Source organism: Manacus candei, unplaced genomic scaffold, assembly GCF_025592945.1.
Source record: "Manacus candei isolate 608988 ecotype Guabito, Panama unplaced genomic scaffold, ASM2559294v1 h1tg000069l, whole genome shotgun sequence".
NCBI classification, from domain to species: Eukaryota; Metazoa; Chordata; class Aves; order Passeriformes; family Pipridae; genus Manacus; species Manacus candei.
The window spans coordinates 3,925,993-3,944,653 of NW_026138117.1; the positions used below are offsets into that span (position 1 = coordinate 3,925,993).

At 40.5% G+C, this 18,661-nt stretch overlaps 1 protein-coding gene across 3 annotated transcripts in view; it reads right to left on the reverse strand.

Moving 5' to 3' along the window:
- AFF3 (ALF transcription elongation factor 3) overlaps nt 1-18,661 on the reverse strand; it is a 333,159-nt gene that overhangs the window by 11,298 nt on the left and 303,200 nt on the right. For all 3 annotated transcript variants that reach the window (XR_007907616.1, XM_051806789.1, XM_051806788.1), the window contains exons 15-20: nt 12,380-12,443; nt 9,600-9,736; nt 7,454-7,525; nt 5,783-5,876; nt 1,701-1,750; nt 1,356-1,570 (exon numbers count right to left, since the gene is read on the reverse strand). Coding sequence is in view for 2 of the 3 variants with exons in the window: in XM_051806789.1 (XP_051662749.1) it covers nt 1,356-1,570; nt 1,701-1,750; nt 5,783-5,876; nt 7,454-7,525; nt 9,600-9,736; nt 12,380-12,443 (632 nt within the window). In the remaining variant the exon portion in view is untranslated. The remainder of the gene's footprint in view (nt 1-1,355; nt 1,571-1,700; nt 1,751-5,782; nt 5,877-7,453; nt 7,526-9,599; nt 9,737-12,379; nt 12,444-18,661) is intronic.

The following is an 18,661-nucleotide window of genomic DNA, read 5'->3' on the forward strand; positions in this document are numbered from 1 at the left end:
GAAGAGTGAACCTTTATTTGCTACTTGTCACCCTTTAATAGATTTTATTCTCTTGCAAATTGAGTCAAGCTGAACATTTCATGGGAATGAAAGTTTAGCACTGGTGAGATTAATTTTAAAGCGCTGTGGTTCATGATGTTACAGGCTGATGCACAACAATTTTCTTTTTAAAGAACAAAACAGTTCTTCAGCTTTGCTTTTCAATAATTTCCATTGAGTCTTGATAAAGCAAACAGATGCTGGGCAAGATTTATTCTGAGATTAGGGACAACTAAATCAAAAAGTCTACACACAAGTGTCTAATGATACATATGTGATATGCTAGATATTTAAGCTACCATGACAGAGAAACAGAGGCCTGTACAACATGGTAAACTCAGCCTAAGGAGTAATTTGGCTAACTAGACACTAGGCATTAGAATAACAGAATGGTTTGGGTTGGAAAGGACCTTTAAGATCACCCAGTTCAAACCCCCATGCCATGGATAGGGACAATGCAATACTCTCAGGCAGTTGATATGCACAGCCTGGACTGGAGATCTAACATAGGATGTACAGGAGACAGAGTGGCAGTGCAGGTATGGACACCTCAAATGGCATTGGGTGGCTGTGGTTAGCCACATGGATTGTATCTCTGTCTCCCTTTCAGGGTGAACTGAACAACACTCTGAACTCTGCTGTTTGTATTGAACAAAGCTCCATCAATTGCAATGGGAGATGAGCCCCCCAACTCACATGTACACACCTACACTTAGGTGTCCTGTTTTGACTTGAATTCTGCCCTTGTCCCTGCCTTAAATACATAAATTATCCTGAAAACCAGGGAATAATTTACCATCAAGTCAGATGCTGAGGCACGTGCTCATGGAAACCATTTCAGAAGAAGAGAAGTTTGCACTGAAGAGGGAGTGAAGCACCTCACTGCCATTTGTGTACACTTTGGATGGAGGGAGGGCTAGGGGCTGTTCATTCCTTCTGCAGAAAGAAATTCTTCTCCTGCTTTTTGACGTGGTCTGGCTAAACACATCTCATCCACGTCTGCGACTTTGGGGGCAAGAAGCTCTTTCTCTCCAGAGTGACACAGATGGCAGTGAATGCCCCCCACAGCTATGTCTGCAACTGGTCTGTCACGAGTCCTGGCCACCCAAATAAAGGAAAAAATTAGATTCTTCTAAGTGAGATAGCAATCGAAATTGCCTTTTTGGGCTGTTTTGGAACAGACTATGAACAGACCAAAGGAGAAAAACACCCCTGCATCCCTACTTTGCAGACAGGTTTCCTATCAAAATAGTTATTTTCCTGATCCAAATCATGTAACAGTCTTCTAAAATAGCCCACTGCCTTGCCTTGCTCACCTCTGTTTTCCTTGGCCAAGTTGTCAGCCATCTCCCAGTAGTCATAGCTGTGGAGGATGCTGTTGGTGATGCTGACGTGGTTGGCGGCCATCTGATGAATGCGCTGAGGAATGCTGATGATAGGAGATGGGGAGGGGGCCCCTGTGCTCCCCTGGGATCCTACAGAGCTGACTGGAGATGGGCTGGGGGACATAGGTGATGGAGTTCCTGTGCTCCTAGAAACAGATGTTAATACACTTATTTAAAAGGTGTTGGGATTAAAATCACCAGAGTATCAGACTATACTGCAGGTAAGAAAATACGGTTTCTGACTGCCAATCTGATGTGAGTTTCTGTGCAACTTACTTTCCACTGGCACCCCAAGGAGACGGGTTCTGTGCAGATTTTGATGAATTCTGGAAAGGAAAGAGTAACTCACAATGCATATAATTTATATAAGACTACAAAATGAAAACAGTAAAGAGTGTAAAAATACAGAAATGTAAAGAAAATGAGATAATTGCATCTCATGATGCAATAAATCCAGTCAGCCTTTTTTTGGTGTTGTGATGAAGCACTGCTGCAGAACAGACTTGAATCATAGTCTATTAAACATCCTGGGATAGGGGCTGATTAGGAAAACACATTAGCTGAAATGGAACCTTTCCACAGAAATCCTGGGAATTCAGAAAAGTGATGTCAGGGCTCTGTGAAGTTTAGGCTGGAATTTCTTGTGATGGAAAAAATCAGAAAGCTTTCCTCCTACTCTCCTGCCCCCACTGACAAATGTCATTCCTCTAGGACCTTCAAGACTGCAAGTCTGCTCGGCTTGGCTGACCACAGAGATGTGAATTGGGGCTCTCTCAGCTTAGGTAGCTGTTCTAACCACGAGGCTCAAGAATCTCCCTCACAATTGCTCCTCTTGAGCTGTTTCCCTTGGTCTGAACACAGCAGCATTCACAGGGTCAGAGAGACTGCCTGTGTAGACTGGTGGTTTTCCTAGCTGAAGGATTCCCCTCCAGAACTCCCCAGAAGGGGACATTAGATACATTTAGTGTATACCTGGAGTCATTAAGACTCTATCTGGTATACTTCCTTAGACTAAAGAATTTCATTGCTTGCGGAGAGACCACTTTGTACAAGCACTGCATATACAGAGCAGGATAAATCTAGGTATCAGCAGTAATGGAAACTGGATACATAAAATGATTCTAGTATTTAACCTGTAAGAGCTGAGGGGAATTTACTGGCAGGTTCCTGCCCACTTGACCTGTGGAAAAACTCCTCCCCTCTCTCAAGTGCAGTGACTGATTTAATCCTGGGCCTGTGAGACAGAAGGATGTAAAAACCAGAAGTCTAAGAAACCAAGCTTTGCTAGTCCATCCCATCCACAGCCTCATATTCAGCAATGGCCAGGCTTTGATTCTTTAGAGGAAAGTGACCTCCTTGCATTCTCCCCTGAAACTGTATATGCAGGTAATTGTGTGCCGGAGAACAACCTTCCCTTCTTGACATCCATGGGAGAACAAGCAAAGTCCTGCAGCTTGAGATCTGTTTATGGATATTGTTTTAAATGCAAGGATGCAGGTGTTGTAAACTGCAGGAGTTACAAGCAGTAACAGAAGTATAAAAACTCTTGGTCTCTCATGGCTTAGGAAGGAAAAATGGTAATCAGACGTTCATGGATTTCAAGCCAGGAGTAATCCCCCAGGGCATGTACTCTGCAAGTTCTGTTTTCCACCAATCATGGAGCTTTTACAAGAAGCTAAATTACTTTTGAACTGTATTTTATTCTTTTTAAAAGGGATAGCTAGTGATGTTGAAATCCTAAGACACTATTTATCTTCCTTGTTGTCCTGTGTCCTGTTTTAGTGTTTTGCAGGCCTCACAGTTAGAAAAACAGACACTGTTTCTCAGTTTTAAGGCTGAATTTTCCTAACTTCAGTGCTGGCTTTTGGATTTTGTTGGTCCAATGCCAGCAAAACTGCATGTCATTTGATATTATCAGTTCCACTTCCATATGCACAATGATTATATCCTCTTAATCTGTTCTGCACTAAGCTGGACATATCTCCTGAGCCTCTCTTCGAATATGTTTGTTGTCTCGCTTTTGATGCGTCCTCTGAATTGCCTCTTGGGTTCTCATATCTTTCATGGGCACCCCAACATTGGCTGTATTTTAGCAGTGATCACACCAGTACCATATGTGCCCTGGCATTCTTCCTGCATTTTGACACTGGTCTTCTACGTCCCAGGTAAATGATATGACAAGTTAGATTTTGGGGTTTTGGGTTTTTTTTTGGCAGGAAGGGCTAATGTGTGAAAAGAAAAGGAAAAGTTTTCATTTACCATCCTAAATAGAACCAACGTGAGAATCCTTGGCATTTGTTCTTCCTGCAGAATAGTTTAATTTCCCCCCCTTTCTTTTCTGATCTGTCGCAGAGCTACTGGCCTTCATCTTTCTAGTGTAATGGAAACTGAGTATACTTGCAGAGTTGGAGGCAGGAAAATATAGAAATCAAAGTAGAGTCAAGGATACTTCCACTGTACATGTAACCAACCCCGCCTTACTGTACAACTTCCCCTACATCTTTTTTCCTCATGTTTTAGGTATATTGTCCAGCTTTATCTCAGTTCTGCACCAGAAAGGTGGGGGTAAGGATTCGAAACAGTGTAATGTTGTAAGGGACCATCTCTTAACCCACTTTGCCTACTGCTAACCATCTTCCTGGTTTCTTTACACTTTCAAATGTGCCTGCCCCCTGAATATCTGTGCCTTCTTTTTAATTCTCTGCCGCATTAGTTTTTTTTAGAATGGAAATAAAAGACTTAAAAGGAGATTTAAATAATAATTTTTTATTTTCTAAAGGAAAAGTGTGTCTAATTTTCCCTGCAAACATGTGTGACAAGGTTTAAAATCTTTCTTTGATTGATAATATATGTGGAAGTTCTTAATGCAGTCAGCATTTCGTGTAACTTGGTTTTGAAAGCTCTTAAGATACCAAATATGAAAGGAGTAGAGAATTGGCTTGTTTTCCACTGAAAATTATAGCAAATGGATTTTTTTTCCATTTTTACTTTCGAAGGTGAGAATACTTTCTAATGTGAAACTATGCTATCATTATATCAGCAGGAGCTCTGAAAAAAAAACAAGCTCTTCTTGACTACAGCAGAGTGTAAGTCCATTTTATGTTTTCTGTGAAACAGTTTCTGTCTGCTAGTAGGAGACATTTTACATGGTTGAGAGCCTGACCATCCTTTTCTTAATGCAGCTATTCTCTGAACTGGTAAAGAAAAATAAAGTACTGTAATAGGTACATATTTCTTTCCCCTGAAATCAAGTCATTGTTAGAGAAACATAAAGTGTTGAGTTATATATCTTGCAAGATTTTTTAAGCAATTACATTGACTTCAATTTCTATTTGACAATAACGGATCTGTCAATTCCGTTCACTGTCTTCACATGTTCAGAATCTGGTCATGAGCGTTCGTGCTTGTATTTGAATTTTTTTATTTACAAAATGTCAAAGGATGGATGTTTTTCATTTCAAGATTCCTCAAATCTGCAAAAAAACCCACTAGATGAGCCCTGGGTTCAAAGACTGTCCAGGTCCCCCAAAGCAGTTTGTCTTAAAGTACTTGTATGTTCATACTTTTTTTAAAAATCAGGATGATAAAGGCTTATTTTTGTGTTTGTACATCAAACACTGGATGGATTGACTGCTAGGTGAGCTCCACTTGGAAGGTTTTGCTCTTGATGTGCTTTCCAGGAAAAGGTTGCCTGTCAAAATCTAGTAAAATACTTTGAGGGACTTCTGGTATTTTTCAAAATAACCAGTGTTTGGACTTGGCAGAGAGTGAAAACCAGAAGCAGGGGAAGCAAAGTAGGAAGGAGAAGCCAACAGTGCTGTGTCAAGTACATGGCAGGTGGTCTTTTTGCCCTCTGATGCTTCTGTACAACTCCCACTGAAGACAGCGTGGGCTGTTTGACAGTTGCTTGGGTAAGAAGATGGTCCCACTGCACTGTCGTACCTATCGATCCTGCTAAGTGGAAGCCCTGCATCTGAGGACTGATCTAAATCAAAGTCTTCAACTCACAGGTTGTCTAGTGGGAGGTGTTATCCTGGAGGAGATTCTCAGAGCAAAATCTGCAAAACCTATTCATAACAGAGCAGGACAACTGACCAAGAATAATCTGAAAGTACCTGTTTGTTAGTACAACACATTTATCATCCTTTGTAAAGGGACACAGTATGTATTTTTCAGAGAGGGGCCCTTGTGAAGAAAACAGACCTGACTAGAGATCAGGTGTTGCCATGGGAGTCTATGGTAAAACTCCACTGACTTCACAGGGGAAAAAACTCAGCCCAGCACAGCTACTGTTTTAGTACAATGCTCCATCCCCTGTAATGATACATTGATCTAAACCCATGCCATAAGTAATGCACCTTGAAATACTCAATAAGCGCTTTTGAATACTTGACCGCGTGGTCTCTCTTGAGTCGGAACATCCTCCAGTACAGAAGAGCCAGGCAGCGGTAACTAGAATATAAGGGAGAGCAGAAGGTAAAGGGTGACCCCTAAACAGAAATCCCAATGGATTGGCAAGTGTGGGAATGCCCCACAGTAACACCACTTTCAAAGCAAAAACCTAGTGTGTTTTGCTTTTCCTTTGGCAGCAGAGGCCTTGTTTTAAAAAACAGTATTTAGTCCTGGAGCCAACCCAGAGCAGCAGAGGGTGCCTTGAGTTTGGAAGTGCAGACCTCTCCCCACCTCCCCGAGCCCAGGAGCTGCCCAAACCTCAGCGAACCCCTTAATTAGCAAATTGCTCCTGAAAAAAACAGTGCCAGCCAGGGTTGCTCAGCCTGCCAGTCTCCTGTCCTGAGAGCCGGCGGTGAAATCCCGGCTGTGGCCGCTGGAGGACAGTGTCTCCCCAGGAGAAGCGGGGCCGGGAGCGGGGCGGGCTGGCAGCCTGCCCGGCGGGCGCCGGGAGCAGCCGGGGATGCGGCGGCCTCGCAGCCTCCACCATCACTCTCCCTCTGTCACCTTCACAGGTACAGCACATATGCAAATGGTGTCAGCTCATCTGCTGGCTGGCAGACGGTGAGTTAAGATTGCCATTCATCGCCCAGAGAAGGCTCCGTCTGCTTTCCCTCGCGCTGACCTTTCTGCTGCTGAAACAGATGCAGCAGCTCCCTGAATTTGGATGTGGTTCCTCACACACCGAAGCGCTCCAGCAGTTCTCAGCAAGCCTTCCTAATACGGCTTTAAATATTCTTTTTTAACCATTCTTTAGTCATTCTCCCACCTAAGCGTTTTTAAAGCAATTGCCATTAATGCATTCTGTGCGCCTGCCGATGACACAGCAAACCAGTGACAGATAAAGGGCATTAAAAAAAATAGTAACTCTGAATATTTTGCTCCTTTTTATACAAATGATTAATTAGGGCTCCTTATTTATGGAAGCTAAAGATGCATTTCATTTGGATTTTTAACAGATGGTTAATAGATGTTAAAAACACACTTGCTGATTGTAAATGTCCACTTACTGAGACTCACTAACCATGTAATAGGTATTTTATGTATTAACTACATAGATATTAAATTAAAATTTGATTTTAATAACATTCTACTACTTTACTAGCAATCAGCAAGCATCCTATAGAATCTAAGGTGCTTACATATATATCTAGAAAACTCAATTTAGTAGATAATCTAAGAGGCTTAATTATCCCCATCACCATATTGCCCTTCATATAATATAAATATAATTTATGATTATTGAGCCTAAAATGGCAGCCATAAAAGAACTTAGTGAGCTATTGGTAAAAAAGTACATCACTCATAAAAACAACAAACCATCAGGCATTTAAAAATTAATTACACTGACATACCATAGCCAACCTGTCACAGTCAATAAATAAGTATGAATTGCTTATATACAGAGACAGAATGCAGACCTGGTACAGTGATACAAGGGCTGGACCTTTCCAGAGCAGAAAGTATTCTCTTAATTTCAACAGAGAACATCATTCTATCTGGCTGCGTCCAGCATCTGATTTTCAAGAACTGGCTTACTGCAGAAAAGAAACCTTTTGAGGAAAGCTTGATCTACTAACCATAACGCTGCCAGCTGTTTGTCTTCTGGCGTGGCATTGGGGCCTGAGTGGGTTTTTAGTCTCACTGCATACCTTAAGCAAAAGGAAAAAAGCCAATGTGAGTTAACTGAGACAGCTTTATATTACTGATTAGAGAGCTAAGCTGGCCAATGTAATTTGGTCTGCCCCTTATACATATTTGCTTAAGTTACCAGACATACATATGTTTCTTCTGGTTGTGCTTCAGAGCTATTTTGCCATTAGCATGCCTCCCTGCACACTTTGAACAGCAGTAACTCCCTTGAACATCCATCAGTCCAGAGGGGAGTACCTGGTGAGGTGACACCGTCTTACCAAAATAACCTCTGCTGCTGCAGAGACCCAGTTACACAGAGTTCATGCAGAAAGGTTTTCAGAGCATTTCAAGGCAGACAGCCTGCCTGGAAGCTGGTGCTGACCTCACCCTGCCAGTTCTGAGCGTGTCTACCCCGATTTGTTCCTCCAAGCAGAGCGCAGCATAGGGGGAACATGTGGCTCAGAGCTATTTTTGCTCATATGACATTACATTCAGATTCTATAAATATTAAACATCCACAGAGGTAGCACTGCTGTTTCAAGAGTGTATGTGCTATGCAATCACAAATTGGTTTCTGGAAATCTCAGCTTCCAGCTGAATACCTGAACAACAGACAAGGTTAGGACAACACAGAGCGCTTCTGGGCTCACTTCCAGAAAAATACCTGTTTCCCATAATTAGCTGCTTGTGATTTTTTTCTTACCTTTGCTTTCAGACTTTAATCTTGATATCTGTGCCAAAATTCAGCATGAACATTTTGTTTCTACAGGCATACCTAGCAAACCACTTATTTTTCTGAGCTGCAGAAAGTGAGATCAACAGCAATTCACACCACAACACAACCACAGCTACACATATTATTGAAAGCTATGGATCTGCAAGCAAAATTCATTTCCAGAGTTAGGATCATATATTTACTACCATGAGAAAAGACAGGGCAGACAAGAAAGACAAGAAAGAGCTTTCTGCCTTTTGAAAAAAAAAAAGAGAAGAATTGCAGACATGGGGAAAAAAAAGGAAGGGAAGAATTGCAGAGATGGAGTGTACTATTCTTTTACAGAAAAAAACCTATTTGATTTTGTTCAATAACCTCCTAGTTAGAAAGCTGGCCTCAATCCACTGAAATGCATCAGAAGACAACCCTAAGTGGAATAAAATGCCAGTGGAATTATTAACATGCGGGAAAATTTTTGCATCAGCACTAAGTCCAAAATAATGCATTTGTTTTAGAAGCTTCGATCCATTATGAATATTATTAAAAATGCAAATATGTTGCTTCCTATGAACTTAATCCTGATGAGAGCTGCACGGTTGACTGTCCTGAGGAATGATGCCGTGGTCACTGGCAGTGCAACTTTCTCCGCTAGTGTGTCACTCTTTCAGAGAGTCCCTCAGCTGCTGGGATGATTTTGATCTTTGTTTTCTCTACCAGCACTGCCAATAATGTTAATGGTCAGTACCAACTGTAATGGAGAAAAGGACTTTAGAGACATATTTTCTTCATAGGGACTGTGGATGGGACAGAATTCTACACCGTACTGTTTGGAGAGCCATGAAGGTGACTAAAAGTAGGGGTGGCTTTAGGGTGAGCTGAGCTGCTTTTGAGACTCCACTGGCTACATTAGGAGCATACACACCAAGTGGACTTTGAGTGTCCATTTTTCTATCCCTGTTGACATCTTCTTTCAGGTAACCTTTAAACAGCAATCTTAAACACATTGCAAGATTTTTCAAACTACCATTCTGTGAGAGTGTTTTGTTATTATGGATTACTATTTTTCTCTATTCAGTAGCTTGGGACTTACATCATGACACTCTTGAAGTAATTTGCAGCTCAAGTAATATAAAAGTATTTGGGTGCCGGTTTTTTTGGTCCATTTTTTTAAATTTTTTTTTTATTCTTTAAAGTTTCCTGATTTAATTTCTAAAGAAATCACAGATAATACATACACATTACATATGCACTGACCAGGCACTTATGAGGATTTCACTTCTCCCCTTCTCCTGTATGTAGGAAACTATGTGATAATGCAGATGAGCATGTTTGCACAGAGATCATCAACCCCTGAGACCATCTCCTCCCTTTCCTACCTGATGAGTTCAACTGTTTCTGAATACATGGTATAAGGGGATTTAGATTCCATTGGGCCTTGTTCCATTGCATTTCCACACTCAATAAATGATAGTGCTGCTTCTGCGTAATTCAGTGCCTTTCCAAACTTCTCCACCTAGAGGGAAAAAATAAGGACACAGAGAAATAGTGTAATCATCAAGATGTGCTTACATTTCATAGGATTTTCTCAACATAAATTGTAAACTTGACACCAGTTGGTATATCTTCAGATTCACATTTTTTTTTCTGGGAGAAAGCTAAACCCCATCAAACTCTGTGTATGAGTGAAAATCATGCAGAAGATACAGAAAGCAGAGCTGAAAAAAGCTCTGAGATATTATTTGTTCAACACTTTTGTGTCCAAAGAAGGATCAGGTCTGCCTAGGACATTCCTGACAAGTGTTTGTTAAAGCTCTTCCAGTGCTGGAAATTCCACAAACTCATCAGGCCTTTTGTTCAAGCTTTCATTAAAAAGTGTTTCACACATCTTTGCAGATGTAATTTTTTATCACCCAACAAAGAAAGGTAAATGAAACCCTGAACTAAGAGAAGAGAACTAAATACTTTGACTACTAACTCATATACAAAGTCTCATCTCTGTTACCCTGTCTTCTTTATCCCTACCATTTTCAGCACTGCTCTCCACTTGTCAGGAATTTGCTTTCTATATCCTCCTCTTTCAGGAGGATATGCTGCTCCCTCAGCATCTTCTGAGATCCTCCTTCCTTGTCCCATTTCCTCTCCTATTTTTGGTACTTCTTTGACTCTGTGTGTATATTTTTGTGCTTATAGGCATATATGTGCATATATATGTCCTCAGTGACAGTGTATATGCAAATATACACATGATGTTCATATGTGTACACTTACATACCACTTATCCGCTCTCAGAATTTCATTTTTGATGTGAAAGGAGAATCATACTAATACCTCTCTGTCCTGACTTCTTTCTCCTTCAGTCACAACTCCTGCGGTACATAAAGCCCATTAATGGACTGGATGTATTTGGCTGAAATCTGATGCACACAGTGAAAGGTTAATGGACCTTATTCTTTTCCAACGGATAAAGATTTTAAAGAGTAACTTTGGAATGGCACACTGGCTTCAATCTATTTTAGGTTCTTATATGACTCCCATTGCGATCATACCAGAGAACTTCACAAACTTTTTATTGTATTTCTCTCCCTGATGCTCCAGTGGAGGTGGAAGTGCTATTATCCCAATTTCACAGATGGGGGACTGAGGAGCAGAGAGACTTAGAGAGATTTTCAGGGCTGCTCGCTCTAAGTGCCTATGTTAAGTAATGCAGTGCCAAAGCAGGTGGTGTTGAGCCCAGCAAGGTGATTCAAAGTGCCTAAAGGCACTTTGGCAATATGCCATTTCCTTCGGGATGCCTACACAGCCAGAGAGGGAAAGGAAGTTCCTGCAAAGGGCAATTCACAAGGTGTAAGTAAGGTGCTGGTCCACTGTATAGGGAAGCTGAATGTGGAGGATATTTCAACCACCTAATACTGATAGGAAGCTATTCAAACTGTGTCTAGGTGACTTTCATGCAGGAAACTTCTGGCAGAGAGCAGAGAATAATGCTTGCAACTCCTTTTTCTGGGATTCTACCATAAAAACATTTCTCTCCAGGCTAAGAATTTCCTTTGCATATCAAGTGATCTTTTCCATTCTGTTTAAAGCAACACACTAAATTGCACCATTTGTACTTCTCCACAATATTTTCTGATTTAAGACTCACTTTAAAGTAATATGGAACTGAATAAACCATGGAAATTTGTGCTAATAAACTCAGGCAGAGTGTAAAATGCGGTGTTAGTGTCCTAAATTAAGGGCCTGCTTCTGCTTCCGTGGCCTTTTTACATTCTGCACAGCTGAGAAAAAAAGAGGTGAAGAAACAGAGGTTCTGAGTCACCTTTCTTCTTTCCTGATGCTCTGACAGCAGTGTTTGACTGACAGAGCAAGGCAGGAATGCAGCTACTCCCACCTGCAAGACAGCCACACTAATGCAGGGTTCCACTCCATATACTGCCATCTCAGAGACCTCATGATGCTGGCTTATCCATGGTGCTGGAGAACACAACCTTGGAGAAAGCTGAAGGATAGCTAAGCAGAGCTCTCCTGGAGCCCTGTATACTTTCTTGCACCCATTTGTCTGGAAAGACAAGTTTAGTGCTCCATATAACCTCACATTCCCCTATTTCTTACTGGCTACATTTTTAGACAGGTCAAAGCCAGGGCCAAGAATCTGTTTGTTGCAACAATACTTTGTGTGCTAGGTGTTCCTCTAGGGTTGCACAGATTCCTTGTGTGCTTCTGATTATGTCCAGAAACATCTGCCATGAAACCAAGGTTCTTCTGGCACTGAAAAGCCAAAACTCTTTAAAAAAAAGTACAAATACCTCAGCCACCAGATCAGATTTGGGGATGCAATTATAGGACCTAGTCAGCTACTTAAACTGAGAAGATAGGCATGTGGATCCCTTACACAGCCTCCATTACTATAGTTACTAATTAAAGCAAAGGGATAAACAGAAAGTTTTATTTATCCAGGCCTTTATCTCAGTAAGTCATTATTTGTTAAGTCATAGTTTATTGGGCTATGAACATTTGATTATATAAACATTTCTTAATTTAACAAGCCTAGCCATCCTTATAATAGATTTTATAATTACCCCAGCAATACTGTGCTGATGAAGAAAGTGCATCACAAAAATAATTTGCAGCAATGTAACTGGAAAGAAAATGTTCTCACCATTGCATCTGCTTTATGCTTCTTCCGTTTAGCTTCCTGCATAAAGTAATCTGCATTGCGTGGCCTATCAGGGGAAAATAAGAAGACATTTTATTATTTTCTGAAGTGCAGAATATTTTAAAGCTATTTCCCCCTTATTTTAAACCTGATTTGCAAATATTTTTTATGAAGAAAATACACTTATTGTGTAACCATGGATCTTCTATTTTCAAATTGCTGCCTGTGGAGACAATAGCATTTATGGCTGTTCTCATTCTTTAGAAGTCAGTGATTCAAAGTAAAAAAAAAAGCTAATAAAATGCATTTTTATGGATTATATAAACTGCTTCCCAAATTAGTGCAGTTCAGATCTGCGAAACGGATGTAAGCATTAAGCGGAACAAGATATTCTGTCTTTTCTTCTCCCTGGTGCCTGCTTACCTCTTTTTCTATTCCTCTCTGTACATTGTTATTTGCCTTGGCTTCACCCTCCTCTCAAAACAAGTGTGTGTTTAATCTCTCCACTTTGAAAACACACATTGAACCTGCTTGCCTCCACAGCTACCATCTCACTCTTCTCCCTCTTATCTGTAAGCGTGCTGAGAGTGCTGTTTACTTTTGCTGCCTGGAGTTCATCTCCGACTCAGTGCTGGGCTGCCTGCTGCAATTCCATTGGTGTTCCTAGTGCCAATTTCTCCACTGATTTCTCCTCAAACAGATCTTGGAAATTCCATCCCTTCCTTAATCTACCTAACCTGCAGGGCACAAATTCAACTTTTTGCTCTGTCCTTAAATTCACAAGTCCATCTGTGATCCAGATTTATCCACTCCCATTCAAACTCAAAACAAACTGATATCTCCTTGTCACCACCTCAGTGAGCTCCTTGTGGCTGAAGCAAATTTTTTCATCTCCTCCTACAAGCTCTCCCTATGGCACCTTTCTCAGTCACTATGAACAGCCATTTGCCAAGTCATTTCAGACTGTAACATTGCATCTGTAGTTGTTGCCTCTCATAAAAGTCTTCACATTTCCTGACCCTGCAGATTCTTCCAGTCTCATATACGTGGGAGGTGACCTTCTTCTTTCTCTACTCAGCTAAAACATGTCCTGGTTCTTCTCAGCTTATACTGTGGTTAATGCCACATCTTCCTCTCTCTCAGAGAGGGAAGTTTTGCCTTGCAAAATAGTTTTCTCAGTATTGGTTAGAGTGTCATCCCTTTGTCCTTATCTAAAGAAAATGAGATATTCCTGAGTAGTCTGAGTTCTGATGTTTTTACCATTCATCTGTTGTACATTAACTACAATGGGCAGCTCAGCTCCACACAGCTTATCACTCACTTCCCTCCAGTGGGATGGGGAAGAGAATCAAAAGAGTAAAAGTGTAGAAGAGTAAAAGTAAGAAAACTTGTGCACTGAGACAAAGGCCATCTCATGGAAAGCAGGGCTTCAATGTGCTTGACAGTGACTTGGGCAGATAAATGCCAGCACTCTGAACATCCCCTCTTTCTCCTTCTTCCCCCAGCTCTTTCTGGCTGAGCATGACACCATATGGTGCAGTCAGCTGGGGTCAGCTCTCCCCGCTGTGTCCCCTTCCAACTCTTTGTGCACCCCCAGCCTGCTTGGTGGGGTGGGGTGAGAGGCAGAAAATGCCCTGAGGTTGTGTTAGTGCTGCTCAACAGTACTAAAGCATCTCTGTATTATCAACACTGTTTTGGTTATGGATCCAATATAGAGCACTATAGGAGATATTACAAAGAAAATTAACTCTATCCCAGTCCAAACCAGTCCACATTTGTAACTACTTTTTTTTCTTGAAATTGGGATTTCTCTGCACGTGTGTTTAACAACATGTTTTGTGTCAGCCAGAGAAGATGCAGATCTAAAAAGTGAAGTCAGAGGAATGAATGAGTAAAACTTTCTTGCTGATAGCAGTAAGAACATGCTCAGATTCATAACTGAGATCAATGGGGGCACAGAGGAGCCTACTGACAGAAGAGCACAGCCATATAACTTCCTTAAGAACACAAGGCTATTTGGCAGTGTGTTTACTTTGTCTGTTTCTTTCTACTGATGTGCATACTGTTTTAAGGACATTTAATTGTATCAGAGAAGGTTAGTCAACCTTATTTTGAAGAGAAGAAAGGCTAAATATGACTAAACGGAAATGAAATTCAAAGTCTGCCTACTTTAAAATGATTTCTGTCCTAAAACACTGGTTGATATGAAAAACAGTTCCTTTGTTCCAACTTTCTGTAAAATATTATTCTCTGCAGAGTGAAATTTCACCTCAGCTTACTCTACCTAGTAGGTCAGCAAGGGGACTAAAGACAGGTTTGTGTCCCAGGATCTCATAACCTACTACAGCTGCAAATACTTCCTGTGTGCAACAAGATGCTAATATTATCTTAATAATAAAGAACCATCTGAATTTGGTCTTGGTCAATTATGAAATATTACACATTGAAACAGTGTTAGTTAGATACAGAAAAATAGCTATGTTTTCAGAAACACAAAAGGAATTCTTAAAAAAATGTTCTGTCTCTCTTTGTCTTGTGCAATGACCTAGGTAAGATGATTTACTATGAAGTACAAAAAAGCAAAGCAAGGCAGAGAACAAACCAGTGGTCTCATCTATCTGAAATGTTCAAAGTGATGAACCTTTACATGAGCCTTTCAAACTCAGGTCATTAAAATACATCCTTTGCAACATTCTGTCCTAAATATCACCCAGCACTGTATGTCTAATTTCCTTCTTTGAAGCATGGCAAGAGGCTGTAAAAACAATGTGAGATAACACAATGTAATTATGGTTGGCTTACTTATAAGTTAATTGTAAAATGATTTTCAACTTGCAGCAGGTTTTATTCTCCCACGTTATGATTAGCAATGGGGGTATTAGCACGAATATGAACATTACTGAACCGAGAAGCCTGCTTTGAGGGCCCTGCTGAGGGCTGGGTTAAGTGTAACGAAAAACTGAAGTCATCAGTTTGTACTAAGTCCAATTGTTGTTTGTGAAGTCTCATATAAAAAAGAGAAGCTACTAAAATGCCATGTTAAAACAAAGCATATATATTCTCCATGTGAATGTTTAGGTATTTCCATGGGAAAAATACACAACTGATTTAGAAATCAGGGGATGCCTAACAGAAATTAGGATGCATTGGGATAAAATGAATAGATTATCATTAGCTTTTTAAACAGAACTTGTTCAATAGTGTTAATAAACATGCCAAGTCAAATTCTGGTATCTTAATTCAATCTATGAAATACCATTTTTCAGTTTATCACTACATCTTAATAACCTTTATATTCAGATAACTAATGTGCACGTTGGGTGAAAATGGGAAGCTGAAATGTCCTATAGATTCAATGCATGGTTTTATACACTGTATAAATTTCTTATATCATTTTAGTAACAAAATAGTTTAAATTATTATGCCATGAAGTAGAAAAAGTAGAAAAAAACCCCTCTTCTATGGGCTTCTTGAAGATAAGAGGTTGCCTCAGCTCATGGACATATGAAGACACATGAGAAAACTGATGCATAAATTAATTATTCAGGATAGCTCTTTTGCATACTGCACATTTTGTATCTATGAAGTTCACAAAAAAATTGTTAATCTTATTCTGATTTTACAGACTCTGAAGTTATAGTGACCTGGTGACCAAGAACCCATCTCTGTTACAAACATGAAGGTTCATCCAAATTTCCTCTGCAGCTTGGTTTATTTAGTTACATTGGTGATAATCTCAGACTGGAAAATTTGCAGGCAATCTCACTGGATGCTTATTTCAGATCCTGTGTGTTGTTAACAAGAGGCATTTGGAGGAGAAGCAAATCTGTTTTCCCACTGAAGACACTCAGAAAGGTCTGTGGCTAAAACTCTTTTCAGGTCTTTGGTCTCAACTTTGCAAAGCCCCTGCAGATGACAGCCTTGCTACAGCCTGAGAAGAGAGAGAATAGAAAAATTTCTACAGGGTTAAAATGGTACTAGGATATTGGTTGAACTGGAGTGGCTGTGAAGAGCAGAAGCAGCACTGGAATCTCTTTGTTAGGCTTACTGGTCATGAATGTAAACTGAAGTCCCAAGGAAAGTTATTCAGTGATTTCTGGTTTTCAGACAATTGAGTCAGACTCTTCTTGTAAGTTATTTACAAGTGTATGAATCTATTGAGATCAGCACTGTCACTCCAGACTTACAAAGATAATTCAGACCTCTTTAAAAAAAAAAAAATATTAAAAAGAAGTCTGACTTCAAATTAACAGGTAGAAACAAGTGTTTTATCTCTATTAATAATCTTGACTGCACAAGAAAGTCTTTTGTTTCTGAATATCTGATTGTTGGTACTTTTAGAAATATAGTCCTCTTCAATAAAGCCAAAAAGGAGTTCTAATACACTGCTCTAATGCATCTCATATATCTCTCTGAAAGGCAAGAGAAAGAGCGTAAAGCATCAGCGCCAACTAAGTCAGGCCGCTGGTGAATTCTCGCTGGGATCAAGTGTCATTATGTGAAACTGGCTGCTCTCGAGGAGAATTTACCCTACTACGTTGATTGGGGAAAGCAATCAAGTACCGCTGGAACCATTTCAACGCATTCTCAGTCAACACTAGCCAGTCACCTAGGCACTGCAACAGAATCCAGCCTTTTACAGAATAACCCCCCCACGGCTAGATCTGATAGTACAAACAAGGCCAGGCTTCCTTTTCAGCAGCGGCATTCAAACCATTTATGACTTTGACAAGGGCAGCCTCAGTAGCATGGCTGGGGCTGAATCCAGGATGAAATTTATCAAACAATCCGCTACTGTCCAGAATTTCTCTCACTTGCCTTGGCACCACTTTCTCTGGGAGCCTGTCGAAAACCAGCGGGAAAGACAGCATTTCCATTGCTTGTTATGTGTGCGGGATCCCAGCATGAGGTGAGATGGCTGTGGGCATCGTAATTACTCCCCTCCCAGAAGCAGCCTTTCAGAATTTCTGGGCTGTTGAGCTCCTAAGAGTGGTGTTACCATTACCCAGGTGAAATGCTTTTGTGTGTATATATGTTTCTCTCATCCTATTTAGCTCCATGCCATTACAGTGCATCTCTGCCCCCTTTGTCTTTTGCTGTCTTCTCTGAATTTAATTTACTCCAGTTTAGCAGATAATTGCAAAAATGTAAACTCATGCAGTAAAATAAAGGGGAAAGAATCAAACAAAGTGAATCAATAAAAGCCTTACTTTGTACAGTAATTTATCAGTATCTACTGCAAAATAATCTCCTTGGAACTCAGAGCAACCAGTGGTATTTACAGAGTATGGTGTAGGTTAGACTCCAATATACAATTTTAATTATAACTGCATTCAAACCCACATTTTTCATCTAATTTTTATATTTTATATGAACTAAATACTAAACTATAGCATTTTCTGCTTCATTTACATAATCCACCACTTGTACGTTATTTCTTACTGTCGTACGGTGCTTTATGAGGATACATTAAAAAAACTAATAAAAGTTCAATTAAACATCATAAATGTAGCCAAGTGCACATTTTAATACCCTTCAGAGATAATACTGCTGAAGTGTTATAAAAAACCCAACTAGTGCTTCCTCAGTGTACAACAATTGCATGTAATAAAAACAGTTTAAATCATAATTCTAAATATAGGACCAGTTTCACAACTTTAGGAGTCTAAACACTGAAAAAATGGGTGTGCTGGAAAGAAGCAGAACAGCAAAATGAGTGACTTTAAAATTTGGTCAGAGCTAGGGCAAATCAGAAGAAACTGGCATAGCCAGGGTAAGCCTATGTCCATTTTTGAAGCTGTGGCAGTATGCCCTAAGCTTTCAGTCCAGGAGGAGAAGAAAATCCTATAAGAGGAAGAAAACCATGTAAAGTGAAAGGCAGGGGTACACAGCCTTGCCTGTTTGCTGTTTCACACCAGGACATGTGTCAGGAGTTTGTCTGGCATGTTGGGTCACAGATAAGGGTGTTCTTCTTTGGGGTAAACAACAGAGCTGAGTGGGTATTGCTATACAAAATAGTGTTCTCCCCTGATGTATCACGGCCTCCTGTGCATTCTACAACTTCAAATAAATGCTGTTTTATGGGACATAGCAGTGCTGCGTCTGAGGCACGGCACACACACAGAGCCCGTGACGCTGCACGAAGTGGGTACCCAACTACAGGAGTCTCATGCTTACTCTGGCAGACCCAGCAGGTCTGGAGGTTCACCAGAGGAGCATGCCAAGTGGAGAGGGACAGGGGAGTATTTCTGAGCCATTTAAATGATAGTACTATAGGCATTTCAG